Source organism: Ahaetulla prasina, chromosome 2 (assembly GCF_028640845.1).
Source record: "Ahaetulla prasina isolate Xishuangbanna chromosome 2, ASM2864084v1, whole genome shotgun sequence".
NCBI classification, from domain to species: Eukaryota; Metazoa; Chordata; class Lepidosauria; order Squamata; family Colubridae; genus Ahaetulla; species Ahaetulla prasina.
Genome location: NC_080540.1, coordinates 54,523,340 through 54,541,708, shown reverse-complemented (window position 1 = coordinate 54,541,708; position 18,369 = coordinate 54,523,340). Strand labels below are relative to the sequence as shown.

The following is an 18,369-nucleotide window of genomic DNA, read 5'->3' as shown; positions in this document are numbered from 1 at the left end:
ACATATGGCACGTTTATAATGAATACATCCAATGTTTATCACACAGAAATTGCTGCTCTATATAAAGTGCATAAAATAGGATTCTGAAATGTACCTCAGAAAATATGGAAGCTATTCCCAAGTACACTAGTCTCTTGATAAACTAGAATATGAATATTCATATTTACAATACCCTTTAATCACAAAAAGTATGAGCAAACACTGACTTTAGTTCATTTAATAAGAGGTACCATGGTATGTGAATGCATAGAAACACTTTGCTAGATATAAATGTAGTACTGTAATAAATTATTTTAAACAAATTGTTCTTAACTGATTTATTAAAATAAATTAAAATAAAAACTTCTCCATGAATATTAATATATCAATTAGATCATTTAGATGATTTCTGTCTTTTAATTAAAATGTTAAATCAGTCATCAACAGACACATAGAGATAAACCACATTTATATACTATTCAAAAGAGACAATAAAAAAACTAGGAAAGAAACAAAACAACGCAGACACATTCCCGTCAGCATCCAACATTCAGATAAGTAGGGATTAGGCAGAAAACAATACCCTAAGCAAGGTACCACCACAGAGAAAACCACACACCCACCAAAACTAGCAGGAAAACTATTTTTATGTAAATTGGTTGCAAACTCCACACTGACTCACACTGATCATATTACCCACGTGGGTAATGCAACGTCTGCAATCATATTCAGAGAGTACCAAGAACTAAACATTTTATTTATTTTTATTTATCAAATTCCTATACCACCCATCTCTCCTAAATGACTCTGTCACTTCAACTCTCAGCTACAGATATTCTGTCTTCTATTGAAATTAAATATTAACATATCTCCCAAATGAACATTGTGCTTGTTTCTAATTTCAGGGAAGTACCTAGTAAATTTTGAATAAACCAATTTAATAATAGCAGTATTGACAGTAGCAGTAGCAATATATACCTTTTTGAGCTTCTTCAAATCTATCGTTTTCTGCCAGCCACTGAGCATATGGAACATAGACGTCATCTTTAAATTCAAGGTGCTTTTCACACAAAGCAAAAGCCTGAAGTTACAGAATAAGTTCATGCTTAGGAAAATAATTACAATCTAAAAATGCAATTGAATATTATTGTTTTCAAATTCACAGATTTCAGGATTTATTTGTAGCAGACACTAAGATATTTAAATAAGTATGCTGTGCTACTTAGTGACAGCCAGTAATAATGCCTTATTAATCAAGCCCTGAACAGCCATCCTTGGCATCTAACATGCTGATGTCACAGCTCAGTAGGTTACCTATATTCTTCACAATTAAAGAAATTGTCAGATGGCAAATTTCCCATGCAACTGGTTGATTTATTCTTAAAACATAATTATTGCAAAATGGATTTTAATTGTGCTACTGCATATGCGGATAGCAAATTGATTCTTTGATTGCTGATTCTTATCTAATCCAATGGCATTCCTCTCCATGTAAAGAGGAGGACTTATCAACAGACTAACAACACCACACAAAATCTCCCTAAAACACTCCCTAAGGAAGGAAGCCCCCCAAAAAACATGAGAACTCTGACCAGTTTTCTCTGCTTAGCATTTTTATGCTGCCTGTGATAGCTAGACTATTTCCCATCTCCTTCTGGCATTTCTGCCAGCTTCTCTTTGCAAATGCAGGTACCTGTAGTCCTTGAGTTACAACCATTTGTGCAGTGACTGTTCAAATTTATGGTGGCACCGCATGTAGGGACTTACAACTGGTTCTGAAGTTATGGCCATTACAGTACAGTCACTTGATCAAAATTGGGGCCCCTGGCAGCCTGCCCATACTTATGACTGCAGGGGCACCTCAACTCTCCCCATCTGCCTATCTCCTGCTATCTCTGCACTTTTGGACCCCTGCACTCCATGGTCACTGCTGGCTAGCTGGCCTTCCCTGTCTTCTTGCTCCCATTGCTTTGGCTTGCCTGCCCTGGTCCTTTTCAAGGAAGCTGCTGGCTCCAGAAAACCTTTCTTGGCAAAAACCTGGGGAAGATGGCCTCATGTGCAAAGGGCCAAGGCAGGTAAATTTAATCAGCACCAGGAGCAAGAATACAAAGGGCAGCTAGGACAATGGAGTGCAGGGCGGGAGGGACGTTGCAGGGTGATGAGGGCAAATGTGGCTGGAACTGAACTGGGGCAGCTAAGGCTTGCAGGGGTGGTTGTATTTTTGGCCTTGCTGCTTAGGCAGCTGGGGTTTCTCAGGGCAATGTGGCTTTGGGCTGCATGCTGGAGCAACTGGAGCTTTCTGGGGCACTGCAGCTTCATACTGCACTGTGATTCATAGCTGCGGTGCACCAAGAAGCTCCCAATCTAGGGTGCAAGGCAATCACAAAGGCAGAGATGAGGGAGATAGGTGGGAGGGAAGTTGAAGAGGAGGCAGTCCCTTCCCTTACAGCAGCTCAAGGCCGTGTGGGACCAAGTCCAGAATGGCTTGGATTGAGGTGGGTTCTTGGCTAACAACTGTCAGAATTCAGATAACGATGGCAACATGAAGTGCTGTTGCGAAGTGATATGGTCACATGCTTCGGGCTTTATGACTACATCACTTAGCAATAGAAACTCTGGCCCCAATTACTCTTGTCGGTCAAGAATTATCTGTACACAAGTCTTTTTGGCAAGAAGGTGGTCGTTTCTTTGTTCACTTGGTATGTAAACTCTGACAATTGCCATTATTTTTTTTGTTTAATGTGTACTGTTGCCCATTGGCCAGTATAGAAAAAGTCTCTGCAGTTTTCTTGGCAAGAGGTGTTTGACACTGCCTGCTTCCTGGGGCCGTCTGTGTGTGTGTCACTCAGTTGACTTTGCAGATAACGAAGAACTGATGGGGTCCTGGTTCCTTGCCTGGTGCTTCAAATTACGACACCAAACTGTCTCCTTTATTGGATTAGAATAGTTTATTTCAATGTAAAAAATTAGTAGACCAGATTTCTGGTACAGGATTTTATTAACTTTTATGACTGGTTACCTTGCTTCCACTTCTCTTCTGTCTAGCAATATAGTAATATTTTTATTCGGCATGCCCTGTAAGTACAGTACAAGACCTCTTTCTTATCTTTTCTTCAATAAATATTTATTTACAATTAGGTTACTACGTTAATGTATAATTTCATCACACCTCTAAAAAATTATCTATCCTGATGCTTACAATTGCTTGGAGATGTTTACTACATTTAATTCTACCTAAAGGAAGGTGCATGGAAGTAGATTCCTCCCAGGATGCTTAGCATCTTGAGTCTTGAAACATCTTCATTTCATGTTTAAAGGGAGGGGATGTTGGCTCCTCTATATTAGTATTTATTAGTATTTACATAAAAGTCGGGGGTCTAATGCTGCATGATCCCCAACATAATATTTATGTTAAAAACTCAATAAATATTGTGTATCTCTTGAAGAAATAAAATAGAAAATCAGAAGGATGAGAACATAATGGAGTATTTTGTATATAATGGAGCATGCGGATTGGCCAGAATCGTGAACAAGGAATCTGCAGTGAAGGATCTGTCTGCAAATTGAAATACATTAAAATGCATTCACAATTTAAATAGAAAGGGGAATTTTGTTCACGCAATGTAAAGATTTAAGACTAATGTACATAGGCATCAATACCCAGAAATAATAAATGATTCCCTTAGAGTGAACTGGATTTACCTCATCCCACTGCTGAGTTTCCACATAGAGCTGGGTCAAGGCCTTCAGATCACCAATCTTGATATAGGTTTCTGCAGCATATCCATGGTTCAATAACTTTTTAAAATAATAGGCACACTTCGTCAAAGGTTCTCGTTCTGCTTTATCCAGCTTTCGAGCAATATCAATCAATCTTAATTTTTAAAAAAGAAAAAGAAATCTAGCCCCGTTATTGTCTATAAGCCTTCCTAATTTTCCTATACACATGCACGCATACATGAACACACACACATGCACAAACACGCAGGATGCTGCCAGAGATGCAAGCAAACAGCTGAACAGTTGTTTACATTTATACTCCAGCAGTTCTTTGCCAAGCCACAAACCTGGAACTGCTGGAGGACAAAAGCTCTTAACTAAATAAATTCACATTCTAATGTCTGTAGCAGAGACCGTCTATTTAGATTCCAGAATTTGCAGGCTCAATGAAGCCTCCAAGTCTTTTCAAAGGACTCTATGGAATCTTATTAAAATCTTAAGACCAATATCTTACAGTCAAAATATATCATATTTTCAGAAATGTGTTCTGAAGCCTCCAAAATCGGCATTTTTATCTGTGAGTAACTGATACTCTACAACCATGCCTGATCTTGAATAGTACAATTTGTTTCGAAGATTGCAACTGTTGTATGCTGTTTCTGAAAAGTTCTACTTGATTGTTCTAGGCACCAGCTGTGTAAATGTGGAGAGTAACTCTGAACTTATGTTTTTGAAAAAGAAACATGTAACTAAACAAACAAAAGAATATTCCGAAAGAGATATCATGAGCATTTCAATCACATCAAGATACAGGCCTTGTAGGAGACCTGTGGAGTCTGTGGTAACCCAAAATCAGGATTTTAATATTTATTTTTAATATTTTAATATTTTATTTCATTTATATATTTTAAATAAATAAAATAATCAAAAATCAGGATGAATCTAGTACCAGTTTTCCCAGACTACAGTACACTTTATTGAAAGGCATAGGTTTTTTTGAGCTATAACATTTCATCAGATGCAAGGGAGGGACTATAGCAGTGATGGCTAACTTTTTTGCCATCACGTGCCAAAAGCGGGGGTCGCACGGGGTGTGTGTGTCATGCGTGCGCATGCCCACACCCATAATTCTAAGCGCCTGCGCATGCATGCGCAACACCCCTCCCACTCCCCTTGATTTTGGCACGCAATGGCACGGTGGGGCCAGTAGGCCCATTTTTCACTCTCCCCAGGCTGCAGAGCCTTTCTAGGAGCCTGGGGAGGGTAAAAATGGCCTTCCCCACCCCCCAGACCCTCCAGAGGCAGGAAACAGCCTGTTTCTCTACTTCCAGTGGGCCCAAAAGGCCCAAAAATCAGCTGGCTGGCGTGCGCATGTGTGCCAGAGCTGAGCTCACGTGCCCACCAATATGGCTCCGCGTGTCACCTGTGCACGCGTGCTATAGGTTCACCATCATGGGACTATAGGCTGAGTGGGCAGAAGAGAAGGGAAACAAGGTGGTTAGATGTAGGTTATATATGAAACAAATTCCTGATCAATTAACAACTAATACTTTTTAAAAAACTATTCCTGAGATAACCTATGATGGTGATTTATACATGAAAGCAAAGCAGACATTTGACTTCGTTGCAGGGTCCGATTCCCTTGTAAGCCTCATTGTCCTGTTGTTTCTTGTTGCTTGTGAGAATGTACTTTAGGTTGGGCGGTTGTCTGTTTGAAAGCATAGGCCTGCCACCTCATGCATGAGAAAATGTAAATATCACTATCCAGTAATGGGCTATAGCATATTAATAATGTGTTTGAGGGGTTTGAGTTATGAGCTGTAGGTGAAAACTAGTGGTGACATGTAATATTCTGTTACTATTGTGTCTTTTAATAGACTTTCCTCCCTGGGAATCCAGTTCCTCTTCTGATTTGTCTATTTGAGTAGGTAGTTCAATTTCCTGAGTTCCTGGTTTAATTCCCTCAGTTGACTGTCTTTGTCAAGTGCATCAGAACAAAGCAATTGAAGCATAGAGCAAGCTTGATTATGTGGCTGACAGGCTTGATTATGTATTCAGGATGGAAACAGAAAGCAGGGAGATGTGCCTTGAGATATGCCGTTTCCTGTATCACATTGTGTTGTAACATTTGTGTTCTATTATATGCCTTTGCAGCGTATCAAGGAGGTGAATCTATTCTGTAGATCATGGGTGTCAAACTCACAGTGTCACATTGCCGTCATGTGACACATTACAAACTTTTTTCCCTTCAGAGCTGGGGTGGGCGTGGCCTGCACATGACACATCCGGCCTGCGGGCCACCACTTTGACACCCCTGCTGTAACCTCAAGGCTAAGATTAATGATGAGGTAAACTTTGTTGAAGTCATGACAGAATTTGATGAATAATTGATGAAAATGTCATCAATGAATCTCAAGTAAAGAAAAGGTTGAGGGAGGGAGGGCTAAATGTTGAGAAAGCATTGTCCCAGGTCAGCTATCACAGCTGCCACAGGCCCCCAACAACTACATACAGAAGATGAGAGGTGCCTTCATCTGACAGCAGTACCCCCTCTGGTCTCTACATAGGACAAACAAAACAATCTTTGCACAAAATAATTAATACCAGGAGTCAAAACAAGAACAAAGTAATATCGAAGCATTTCAACCTCCCAGGACACTTCATTATAGATCTCAAGGTAGCTGTTTTAGAAAAAAGAAAGCTTTAATAGCACAACTGAGCAAGAGATTGCTAAACTCATATACATCAAAAGGTTTCAGCTGTCTCAGAAGATCTCAACAAGCATAATGGTTTTACGATTGCTAATTGAATTTTGTAATCTGTTTCACATGTAGTTTGCAACTGCATAACCATCTTGTCTTCCTTCCCCTCCTCTTGCCATTGAAATGTAATTCCTGTATCAATCTGTAGCCATGCCATTGCATCTGATGAAGTATGTTGTAGATCACAAAATTTCCTGCCTTTTAATAATTTTTTTTTGGCTGAAAATCGGGATATGGGGCAATTATTTCAACAGTTTTATATTATTAATTTATATAGCATGTAACACATTTGGCTGAGTTCTCATTCAAAGACTTCTGAACTTTTTCACAAAGGCTAAAATATGAGTCTCTACCACATAGTTCTCCCCTCTTTCAATATAAAGTACAGGTAGTCCTCAACTTACAGCAATTCATTTGGTGACTGTTCAAAGTTGTAATGGCACTGAAAAATAGTGATTTATGACCATTTCTCACACTTATGACCGCTGCTGCATTTCCATGTTCACATGATTAAAATACAGATGCCTGACCACCATATTTCTGATGGTTACGTCCTGCAGTCAAGTGATCACCTTTTGCCACCTTCAGACAAACAAAGTCAATGGGGAAACCAGATTCACTTAGCAACCATGTTATTAACTTAAAAACTGCAGCGATTTACTTACCAACTATGGCAAGAAAGGTCATAAAAGGGGGGAGGAAAAATTCAGTTAACAAATATCTCACTTGGTAACAGAAATGTTAGGCTCAATTATGGTCATAAAGCCAAGGACTACCTGTAGTAAACAATGGAAACAAATATCAATATTTCTCTTGAAAACATAATAGCATATTTCTCGGAAAGGCAGCAAGACATACACATCAACCCAGCCTTGATCTCCGCTGATTTCTATGGCCTTCAAATGTTCCCCTGCAGTCATGTACATCTCTACTGCTGCTTTTGGTTCATTGATGTTCTTGGCCCAGTCTGCTTGCTTTGTGATTAGCATCTTTGTATCTTTGGGGTCCCCAGACCCAAGGAATTCCTGAGGAAGTAAATGAAATATTCTTAATTAAGCATTTGCCTCAATTAGCAGTTGCAATTCAGTTTCAACTGGGGGGGGGGGACGGGTTAACTAAACTGGAATTTACAATATGCTATACTAATAAGAGCAAACAAGAAAAGCCGAAACGTCTAAATCACTTGATTACTGTTGATTTCATCATGACTTTTATCACAAAGAAAGGGGGTGGAGGGGGGGAAACCTTTCAAAGTTGAGACAGGAAAAAAAAAAGTCTTCTGTAGAAAAGCAGAATTTCATTTTGATGCTCGAGGGGGAAAATGCAAATGAAACATCGGTTTTTGATTGCTTTCGGTAATTTGCCAAAGATGACTTTTCTGAGTAAAGTTAAGACTTAGTGATATTATTCTTTAAAATGCTCACTCTCACAATCTGCCCATGGATTTATCATGAATCTGAATAAAAACATGCTGCGTATTTAACAACAACTTATGGAAAGAATTAGCAAACTAGGAAGGCTGGAATGTTGTATCTGACCCATGAATTTCAGAGGTAACGTAATGTTTTAATGGAGCTCCTTTAACAGCGGTTCTGAAGAGTACTGGACTGTGGGGAGGAATATGTTTTTCTCAAAAGGTAGTAGTTCAAAAACGGAGCATGCTGAAGTCTCAAATGCAGTCTCTACCATAACCAGGGATGAGATGGGAAGCACTGCTTGCTAAAACATTGGAGAGAACCCTGTGATTTAACCATGTATGGCCCTATGGAGCACCTCTAATCCAAGTATTTCTAGAAAAGTTTTTGGATAAAAAAATATTTTTGCTTAGAACAGGGCTGCCAAACTTGCACCTCACGGTGCCAGATAGGTCACATGCTGGCCACGCCCAGTTAAGTGAAAAGGAAAAAGTCATGATATGTCACGTGACAGTGCCATGACGATGCAAATTTTACACCCCTGGCTTAGAAGAATCTGATGTTCTGAGTGGTCCACTTAAAAAGGGCGTACGCCTTTTATATGACTGTCAGGAAGCTAAATCAAGAAATGAGACACAATATTTATTTGTATAATTGGATTTGGTAACCGAATTATAAGGAGAAATGTCACTTTCATGGATTGCAATTAATTGTGAGTTGAAAATAATATGTGATTAATATTGCTAAATAAATGAAAGTCACATGCATATGTAGTCTCTTGAACTGTATCTAGATTAAAGGATATCCCACTGATCAGAGATATTTATAATTACTATATCTCAAGAGATAGATTTTACAACTCCAGCAGCCTAAGACTAGCTGGCCTAGTAATAAATAAAGATAAAGAAAATTTGAAATAACAGGTAAACTTTGATATAATTATCCAGCAGTAATTGTAAATTGACACCAAAATTAAAATTAAGCACCTATTATATACAGATATATAAATAATCAGCTCTGGTTAAATCTGCACGATGAAAAATACTAAGAATGGTCGAACTGTCTTTTTTCTTAATAAGTAATAAATAATATCCCCAATTCACTACTCAGTTTTGCATACATAAAATGTATCAATAGTTCCTATATGGAAACTTTATTTGCAATATCATCCAAAATATTTCATTTTACATCCTAAACATATCTGCCACAAGTTCTCTGAGCTAAAGGAAGCTTAGAATTTTGTGGAAAATTTCAGTGGACATTAGAAATGCTAACATTCCAATATTAGCATAATGGCAGATTTCTAGTTCATGAGTTAAATTTATGTATCACCATACATAGACCTGCCAATTTTAAGCCAAATATTTAAGAGGAACTTGTAAGATGTAAATGTTATTCCAATATATAAATGCAATTTGCATTTCAAATGAGAGTTTTCTTTTCCCCTAAGAACAAAAGTTCAGTAATCTATGTGTATACATGGAAATGCTTTTGTTCAGTAATGGATAAGCTTAATCTTTAATGAGTGATTAGTGATACTATCCAGTAGACAGCTTTTTTACTTATTCTGATAAGAAAAATATCTTGGAAAACTTCCAAAGTCCCCTCATCTGCACATAAAACTGTCACATTTTTCAAATACCATCCAATTTTATTTGTCCCTGGGAATTCAGTTTTCAGGCATACATAAAAACAACTTCAGATCTTATTTACAGGAAACAAAAATAATTACAGAGACTGTTAATTCAAAATTGTTATTGCAATATTACATGAGATATATTAGGATTTTAAGTACTTTTCTATGTTTAACTATACTTTTGTGTAATAATGCATTTTCATTAATACTTTGCTTTCCTCACTTTTCTCAACCAGAAGTTTTCTTTTTCTTTCTTTCTTTCTTTCATCTGTCTGTCTGTCTATCTTATGTATTTTATATATTCTTTTTGAAAAAGGATACATATTTGAGCCATCCTTCTCTTAAAATGCAATACTTTTCATTTCCCCAAAGAGTTTACTGAAATGGGGCATAATCCCATTCTGAATTATGCATACTTCAGGAAAAACAAAGTCAGTTTATCTAAGTCTGTTGCATACATACAGTTGTATGCAAACCTAGGACTTTATTCACTTAACTATAGAGAATATGCTTCAAATGAAATAAAAATGTCTGTTTAGCACCAACTTCAATGCAAAAGACCACAGACTAATTCCTGTTCAGTAATTTTAGTTAGGCTTACAGTGGTATAGATTGTTGCACTTTCAAGTACTAGTTTACAAAGTCCAGCATATTTAAGAATCATGACTGGTGACGAATCATGTTTATGCATACCAAGATAAGATGAAAGTGAACCAAAAAAAAAATCTTAGGCAATGCAAAAATGCAGAGATTTTTCTTTCTTATCTGCTTTATGAGAATTTTAAGAGCTGTGGTTATGCTGACATATATGGAAGGCTTCAAGATGGATGGGCTTGGATTATAGTATCCTAAATGGACAAAATGTACCTATTGCCTTGAAAAAAGCAATTGTATGGGGTATAAAATATAAATTTGGTGTAGTGATTAAGGCATCAAACTAGAAATTAGGAGACAATGAGTTCTAGTTCTGCTTTAGGCCCAGACGTTGGGCTGGTCACTTTCTCTCAGCCCTAGGAAGGAGGCAATGGTAAACTACTTCTGAAAAACCTTGCCAAGAAAACTTGTTTGGCAGTCTCTGAGAATTGGACACGATTGAATGGAGGGAAAAAAAAGTGGGAGCATAATAGTATTTTACTTTTTTCTCAAGTTCCTGGTTGTAAAATAAATGCTCCCTTAAAATAATAAAACTTAGCCTTCATATATAATAATTAAAAGGCATATATACGACTGAACTCTTTAGGAGGAAAAAGCTGTATGCTTTTGGTGGAAATGTCTGCTACACAGGTCTTTATAATTCTCTTTCAAATACACCCAAAATCCTGGTCTGATCACAATAATTAAAGGCCTTGGCAGCAAAAATAAAAGGGTGTGGGTCCTAGCCTCATCCTTCCTAAGGAAAAACCTTATTAAATTGAAGTTTAAAATGACAATGCTGCTCTGACATGTGTGGTCCTAGGCAATAGACTGCAACACTCATGCTATAACATACGGCAAATATTACATGATGCGTAAGAAACAATAACACCATCAAATTGATCCTTAGAGGCTAATGTTATTCCTTGAGATTCCTGAATGGGCATAAAAGAGGATGTGTGTAACAGAACTGAACAGTTTGATTCATGGACACCAAGTCCAAGGAAGAATAAACACCCAGGAAAAACGTACACATACCTTTGCATAGTCAAACATGCGCAAGTCTGTGTACATATCAAGTGCCAGGTTTTCATGGCTACTTCTTTTGTATAACTTGGCTGCCTCATGGAACTTTCCTTGGTAGGCATAAATCTCTGCTAGAAACAGGTCACTGTTGTTCTCACCACGCTTCTTCCTTTCCTTAAAAAATAAAACAATAAAGGACAGAAACAGTTTAGGGAACATAATCAGGCAGGAAACACGACAGGCTAGAGCATCTGAAAATATTAAGCTATGTTTCACAAAGCTTTTAAACTGATTACTTGCATATAAACCAACTTAGACCTTTTGACATGAATAGCACTGCTTGAAAGCTTTTCATACTAAGTCTTCCAGCTCTTTTCACCTACCCGTAACATTCCAGAAAAACCCGTAAAACACCCGACTATAAAAATAAGGAAAATGCAAAATAAATAAAAAGATCTTATTTAAAACATCTGTCTGTTTTATAAGAAAATTCAAATCACCTTTAATTAACATGTTACCAATTAGGCAACAATACTTTCAACACACACACGTACACAATGTATATTTTATGTATGCATGTGTGCGTGTGTGTGTATTTCAAAGGATTTCATCCTTAATGTTATTTCTTTAACAAAATGAATAAATATTATACATTTAGTGATTCCCTTTCCCAGAAGTCTTCTATAACCTACTAGACTTAATAATTTTAGGAAGCTGTCGGAAGACTGCAGCGGAGAGGATGAATGGAATGGAATATCCTTTTGTGAACTTCTTTAAGTTAAGTCAGGGCTGCTGAAAATCTGTTGCCCTCCAGAAATTGCTAACCATAACTTCCAGCTTTTCTCTCTGCTGGCCAAGCCACTAAGGCTGATTGATGGGAGTTGACGTTTAGTATTATTAGGAACCCTATATATCTCCTTAAAATTCACTCATATGAAGACACAATCCTATTAAATATTAACTTGCATCATATCTCAACACTATGGATAAAAAAAATATCTTCCATTACTAAAGCTGTAGGTTCACCTGAACTAAGAGTAGAAATCAAACATGAATGAAGGCAAAAAAAGAGCCGAAATCAAACATTTCACAGACTAGAGGAACATTTGATATCCTATTATAACATCTTAATTTCATTTTGAAAATATTTTTCGTTTCTTTATAGATGAAATTTAAATGGCAAAAAATAATGGAGCACAAATATGTTGCCTTTTTAAAATGGGGTAATGTAATATATAAATAGAATTCTTACCCGAAACATGAATTTTCAGATACTAATTGCAATGAAAGATACTGAATGGAGAAAAGGATTCAGAGATTGTCTACAGTTTTGCACATCAGTACATTGTGCATGTGTGTGTGTGTGTGTGCACACGAACACATGCACAAGTGCTAGGCTATAGTCCAGGGGTCTCTAACCTTGGCAACTTTAAGCCTGGAGGACTTCAAGTCCCAGAATCCCCCAGCCAGCAAAGCTTCCAGGCTTAAAGTTGCCAAGGTTGGAGACCCCTGCTATAGTCCATTCCATATGATTAATGGATTGTAACCCAGCACTTTTGTGTGTGTGTGTGTGCGCGCTCACACAATGTATTTATATAAATGATGTGCAAAACTATAGGTGATCAGGCCCTTATACCTAAAACCCTAAGAAATATTCACAGTAATCACAAATGTAACTCTTCCAGCCAATTTGCCCTTGCTGATTCTGTCTACAACAGTCCAAGGGGAAATCTGAAAAGAAATACAATCCACACGGATATGTGATGCCATGTATTAATCGATTGAGCATGAAAGACTGAAAAATATTCAAAATTATTGACTAACTAAGAAGAGAATAGCTTCACCCAAAGAGTTTAAGCCATCAGATGCTTTTTTAAAGATACAAAAAACAGTTTGACATTCTATTTAATACACTTGATGTTTTTATTTATTTACCATCATTTTCATGACTATGATCTTCCCTGGTGAGTTATAATACAAATGTGTTAAAATGAATGCCAAATCACAAAATCATGTTTAGACCATTTTAAAACAACTCCATTAAAATGGAAATATCTAAGAGAACAAAAACAATTAAAAACTTTTTTTAAAAAAAGAGCCAGAGTGAACACACATATTTTAAAGCTTTTTTAAAAAAAACAGCCATGGGAGGAAGCAGCTATATATCAGAAACACTTGACATATTCATCAATGAAGAGTATAATACAAAAGAAGATTTGATGCTTTGCAGATCAACACCATGTAGTATGAAATATAAATGGTCTGTATGATTTAAATGATAGATAAAAAGCAACATTCAGCTTCAATCCCTTGAAAGCGCTTCATGGGGATTGGAACAGCAATAAACAGAAGTTTATGATGTATTTGGTGGAACACATCCCTGATCTCAATCCTTCTCATTTAATCTCACATGCCACCCAATAGCCAAGTGGAAAACTGGACTTCTAGACTCCAGGAGTTCAACAACTATTTCCCAAGATCGACTGTGGCTGATAACTTGAACTCTGAACAGAAAATAAATACTCATACTTGAAAGTGACCATGTCTTAGTTTGACACAGTCAAACACTGTTCTTGGATGAATGCCAAAATAACCATTAAGATAAAAATAATAATCCACCATGCTTGTGTCCTCATTGCCCTCTTATGTCAGCCAATTTTAGTTGTCCGAAAAAAGAAAAGAAAACCCAATCCTTAAAACAACTTCTACCTTTACCATGCGCATTCAGAGTCCACTAGAGTTGGGTGGCCACTAAAGTTAAATTATTTATTTATTTATTTATTATTTAGATTTTTATACCGCTCTTCTCCCGAAGGACTCAGGGCGGTGTACAGCCAGAATAAAACAGTACAATATACAAATTAAGACAAAAGTTAAAATAACATATTCAATAAATGGCCGAAAATTTAAAACCGTCAAATTTGACCCATAAAATTCATAAAAATACCCCAATTAAAATTATTAAAATTCAAAAAGTTTAAAAATTAAGCCAGTCCCGCTTGGATAAACAAGTACGTTTTCAATTCACGGCGAAAGGTCCGAAGGTCAGGTAATTGACGCAAACCAGGGGGAAGTTCGTTCCAGAGGGTAGGTGCTCCAACAGAGAAGGCCCTTCCCCTGGGAGCCACCAGCCGACATTGCTTGGCGGACGGCAACCTGAGAAGACCCTCTCTGTGTGAGTGTACAGGTCGGTGGGAGGCATAAGGTAACAGCAGGCGGTCCCGTAAGTACCCGGGCCCTAAGCCATGGAGCGCTTTAAAGGTGGTAACCAACACCTTGAAGCGCACCCGAAAGACCACAGGTAGCCAGTGTGTCAGGCCTGGAAACCAAATTAGGTTTTTCTGGAACCTTGACACAGTGCAGACTGCGCAGGAGCGGTGTTACACGGAAGCAACGTGTGGCTCCCTCAATCACCCGCGCAGGTGCATTCTGCACTAACTGAAGCCTCCAAGTGCACTTCAGGGGTAGCCCCATGTAGAGAGCATTGCAATAATCCAGACGAGAAGTGACAAGAGCGTGACTGACCGTGCATAAGGCATCCCGGTCAAGGAAGGGGCGCAACTGGCGAACCAGGCGGACCTGGTAAAAAGCTCTCCTGGAGACAGCCGCCAAATGGTCTTCAAACAACAGCCGTCCATCCAGGAGAACGCCCAAGTTGCGCACCCTTTCTATGGGGCCAATGACTCGCCCCCAACAGTCAGCTGCGCTTGCAGCTGACTGTACCGGGGTGCCGGCATCCACAGCCACTCCGTCTTGGAGGGATTGAGCTTGAGTCTGTTTCTCCCCATCCAGACCCGTACGGCTTCCAGGCACCGGGATAGCACTTCGACAGCTTCGTTGGGGTGGCCCTAAGTGGAAAAGTACAGCTGCATATCGTCAGCGTACAGCTGGTAACTCACCCCAAAGCCACTGATGACCTCGCCCAACGGCTTCATATAGATGTTGAACAGGAGAGGCGAGAGAATCGACCCCTGAGGCACCCCACAAGTAAGGCGCCTCGCGGTCGATCTCTGCCCTCCTGTCAACACCGTCTGCGACCAGTCAGAGAGATAGGAGGAGAACCACCGATAAACGGTGCCTCCCACTCCCAAACTCTCCAACCGGTGCAGCAGGATACCATGGTCGATGGTATCAAAAGCCGCTGAGAGATCTAACAGGACCAGGGCAGAGGAACAACCCCTATCCCTGGCCCTCCAGAGGTCATCCACCAACGCGACCAAAGCTGTCTCCGTACTATATCCGGACCGGAAGCCGGACTGGAACGGGTCTAGATAGACAGCTTCATCCAGGTACTGGGGAAGCTGCCATGCCACCACACTCTCTACAACCTTCGCCACAAAGCGAAGGTTGGAGACTGGACGATAATTTCCCAAAATAGCTGGGTCCAGGGAAGGCTTCTTGAGGAGGGGTCTCACCACCGCCTCTTTCAAGGCAGCGGGGAAAACCCCCTCCAACAATGAAGCATTTATAATTCCCCGGAGCCAGCCTCGTGTCACCTCCTGAGTGGCCAGCACCAGCCAGGAGGGACACGGGTCCAGTAAACATGTGGTGGCATGTAACCTCCCCAGTAGCCTGTCCACGTACTCGAGAGCCACAGAATCAAACTCATCCCAAACAACTTCGACAAGACGCGTCTCCGTCATCTCACCTGGATCATCACAATTTTGGTCCAAACTATCCCGGAGCTGAGCGATTTTATCGTATAGATAACCACTAAACTCCTCGGCACGTCCCTGCAAGGCGTCATCCTGCCCCTCCTGATGTAGGAGAGAGCGGGTCACCCGAAACAGGGCGGCCGGGCGGTTATCTGCCGACGCAATGAGGGTGGAAACGTAGGAACGTTTCGCCTCCCTCAGTGCCACTAGGTAGGTCTTCGAGAAAGACCTAACTAGTGTCCAATCAGCCTCAGAACGGCTGGACCTCCAGGTACTCTCTAGGTGTCTTCTCCGGCGTTTCATCTCTCTCAGCTCCTCAGAAAACCAAGGAGCCAATTGAGATCTGCGCCGGGTCAGAGGCCGCAAAGGCACGACACGATCCAAAGCCCCAGCCGCAGCCTGTTCCCAGGCCGCAACTAGTTCTTCGGTCGTGCCGTGGGCAAGTTCCTCAGGGAACAGCCCAAGCTCCGTCAGGAACCTCTCGGGGTCCATCAGGCGCCTGGGACGGAACCAATGCATTGGTTCCGTCTCCCTGCGGTGGTGAGCGGCGGTCTGAAAGTCTAGGCGGAGGAGAAAATGATCTGACCATGACACAGGTTCCGTCACTAAATCTCCTAATACCAGATCATTAAACCACTGTCCAGAGATAATAATTAGCAATAATAATTTCCATTTTCCTCTAGGATCTAAGACAATCAGGAACTTTTGAAGGGAGGGCTGGTTTAGGTATTTGATTTGTCAGATATCAATAAGAATTCTTGTTAAAATATCCCTCAATATACATTAAAGTATAATGGGTTTTCTGGCAGGACATGGAAAAACAACAGAACTGTTGAGAAACAAATGACTGGGAAACAACCATGATGGACAAACCAGGGGTGAAATGCTACCGGTTCGGACCGGTTCTGCTGTACGGGTAGGGAAAATTTTGACTGGTTCGGAGAACCGTTAAGGAAAATTTTGACTGGCCCTGCCCACCTTCCCTCCCCCTCCTCTCACCTCTCCTATATTCTGTTGTTTATTAGTTCAGCTGATTCGCGCAGCAGAGCGATTGCCGCCTCAGTTGAGCTAAGAATAGTAAATGAGTCTTAGTCTCATTTGCCCTCACCTAGAATAAAGGGAAACTTTCTCTGGCATTTTTTCCTCCCCCCTCTCCCCAAAAGCAGGGAAATGAATACTAGCTTTAATGAGATGTCTGGGCATTCAGCCAAGAGCAATTATCACCTCCTTACAATGTTGTGAAGCTGCAAACCACCTTGCCTGAATTGAGAAACTGCCTCAAAAGAAACTGCCTTTTTCTTCCTCCGGAGCAGAAGCAGAGAGCCTCTTCCAGGGAAGATTTCTCTGTCTTCTATTTTTCTTCCACAGCAGAACAAAAAAGCCTCTTCCTGTGATTTTCTTCTGGAGCAAAAGAAAGCCCATTCTAGTGAAGCAGTTCCACTGATTAATTGTTCTCACTGTCAGGAAGTTTCTTCTTAGTTTTAGGTTGTTTCTGTTTCTTCAGTTTCCATCCATTGCTTCTTGTTCTGCCTTCTGGTGCTTTGGAAAATACATTGTCCCCCCTTCTTTCTGGCAGCCCCTTAAAAGCCTGTTGCCTATCACACTCTTGGGCTAAGCATGTGAGCCATTTCCTCCTTTCAGTGGTCCATGAAAGTACATCTATAGTATGTAGATAATAAAGTTGAAAAAAGGTGAACAGAACTATAGATACGTTGAGGCTGGGAGTGATAAGGAATGGCTGGGAGGGGAGGGGCCAGGCAAGGCACCCCTTGACGTGACATTGAGTTGGCCACGCCCACCCAGTCACATGACCACAAAGCCACGGCCACAAAGCCACATCCACAGAACTGGTAGGGAAAATTTTTAGATTTCACCACTGGGAAATGAATGATCCACTAGTAGGTTTCTACCATGACATAAAATTATCTGTAATTTTTTAATGCATATATGGCATGTTCATATGCATAAGCATTATCAGAACCAAGTGATGTGGACTGCTACTTTAAGGACAATCAGTCTTCTAAAAGCAATGGCCTCAATAATGTTGCCTGGTTGTTGTTGTTTTGCCATTAAGAATCAGGAAAATAGATCAGTAGAGCACCTGGGTTATTCTGTTCACTGTTAAGTATGCTTGTATCTTTCAGTCCTCTGAAAGGCACTGAAAACTAAGAATATTTCATTAAAAAAAAACAGTGAATCCAACTTGTGAGCCTTTATGCCCAATTCTTTGGGCATTTTACAACTCTTACCCCGAAGCTGCCAAAAACTGCAATACATAAGACATTAGATAAATGATTTAAAGTGATTTAAAGCATACTTAATATTTTCATTAACAATCAGCTCCACATTCAGAATTTGTCCCACACAGAATTTTTTCTTGATTTGAAGATGGAAACAGAGATCCTTTTTTACCACAATTATCCACCCAGCATAACAACTCCTATATTCTTTTCTTATTGTGTTTCCTGTAGCCAAAACTACAGTACTTAATTCAGAAAACCATCACATTTCTCCTCTTTCCTTCTTCTTTTACCCTCTACAAC

General features: G+C 39.7%; 1 protein-coding gene across 2 annotated transcripts in view; it reads right to left on the bottom strand.

Moving 5' to 3' along the window:
* IFT122 (intraflagellar transport 122) overlaps positions 1-18,369 on the bottom strand; it is a 77,574-nt gene that overhangs the window by 24,820 nt on the left and 34,385 nt on the right. For both annotated transcript variants that reach the window (XM_058168437.1, XM_058168438.1), the window contains 4 exons: positions 11,184-11,345; positions 7,320-7,486; positions 3,682-3,853; positions 958-1,060 (listed from right to left, as the gene is read on the bottom strand). In XM_058168437.1, coding sequence (XP_058024420.1) covers positions 958-1,060; positions 3,682-3,853; positions 7,320-7,486; positions 11,184-11,345 — 604 coding nt within the window. The remainder of the gene's footprint in view (positions 1-957; positions 1,061-3,681; positions 3,854-7,319; positions 7,487-11,183; positions 11,346-18,369) is intronic.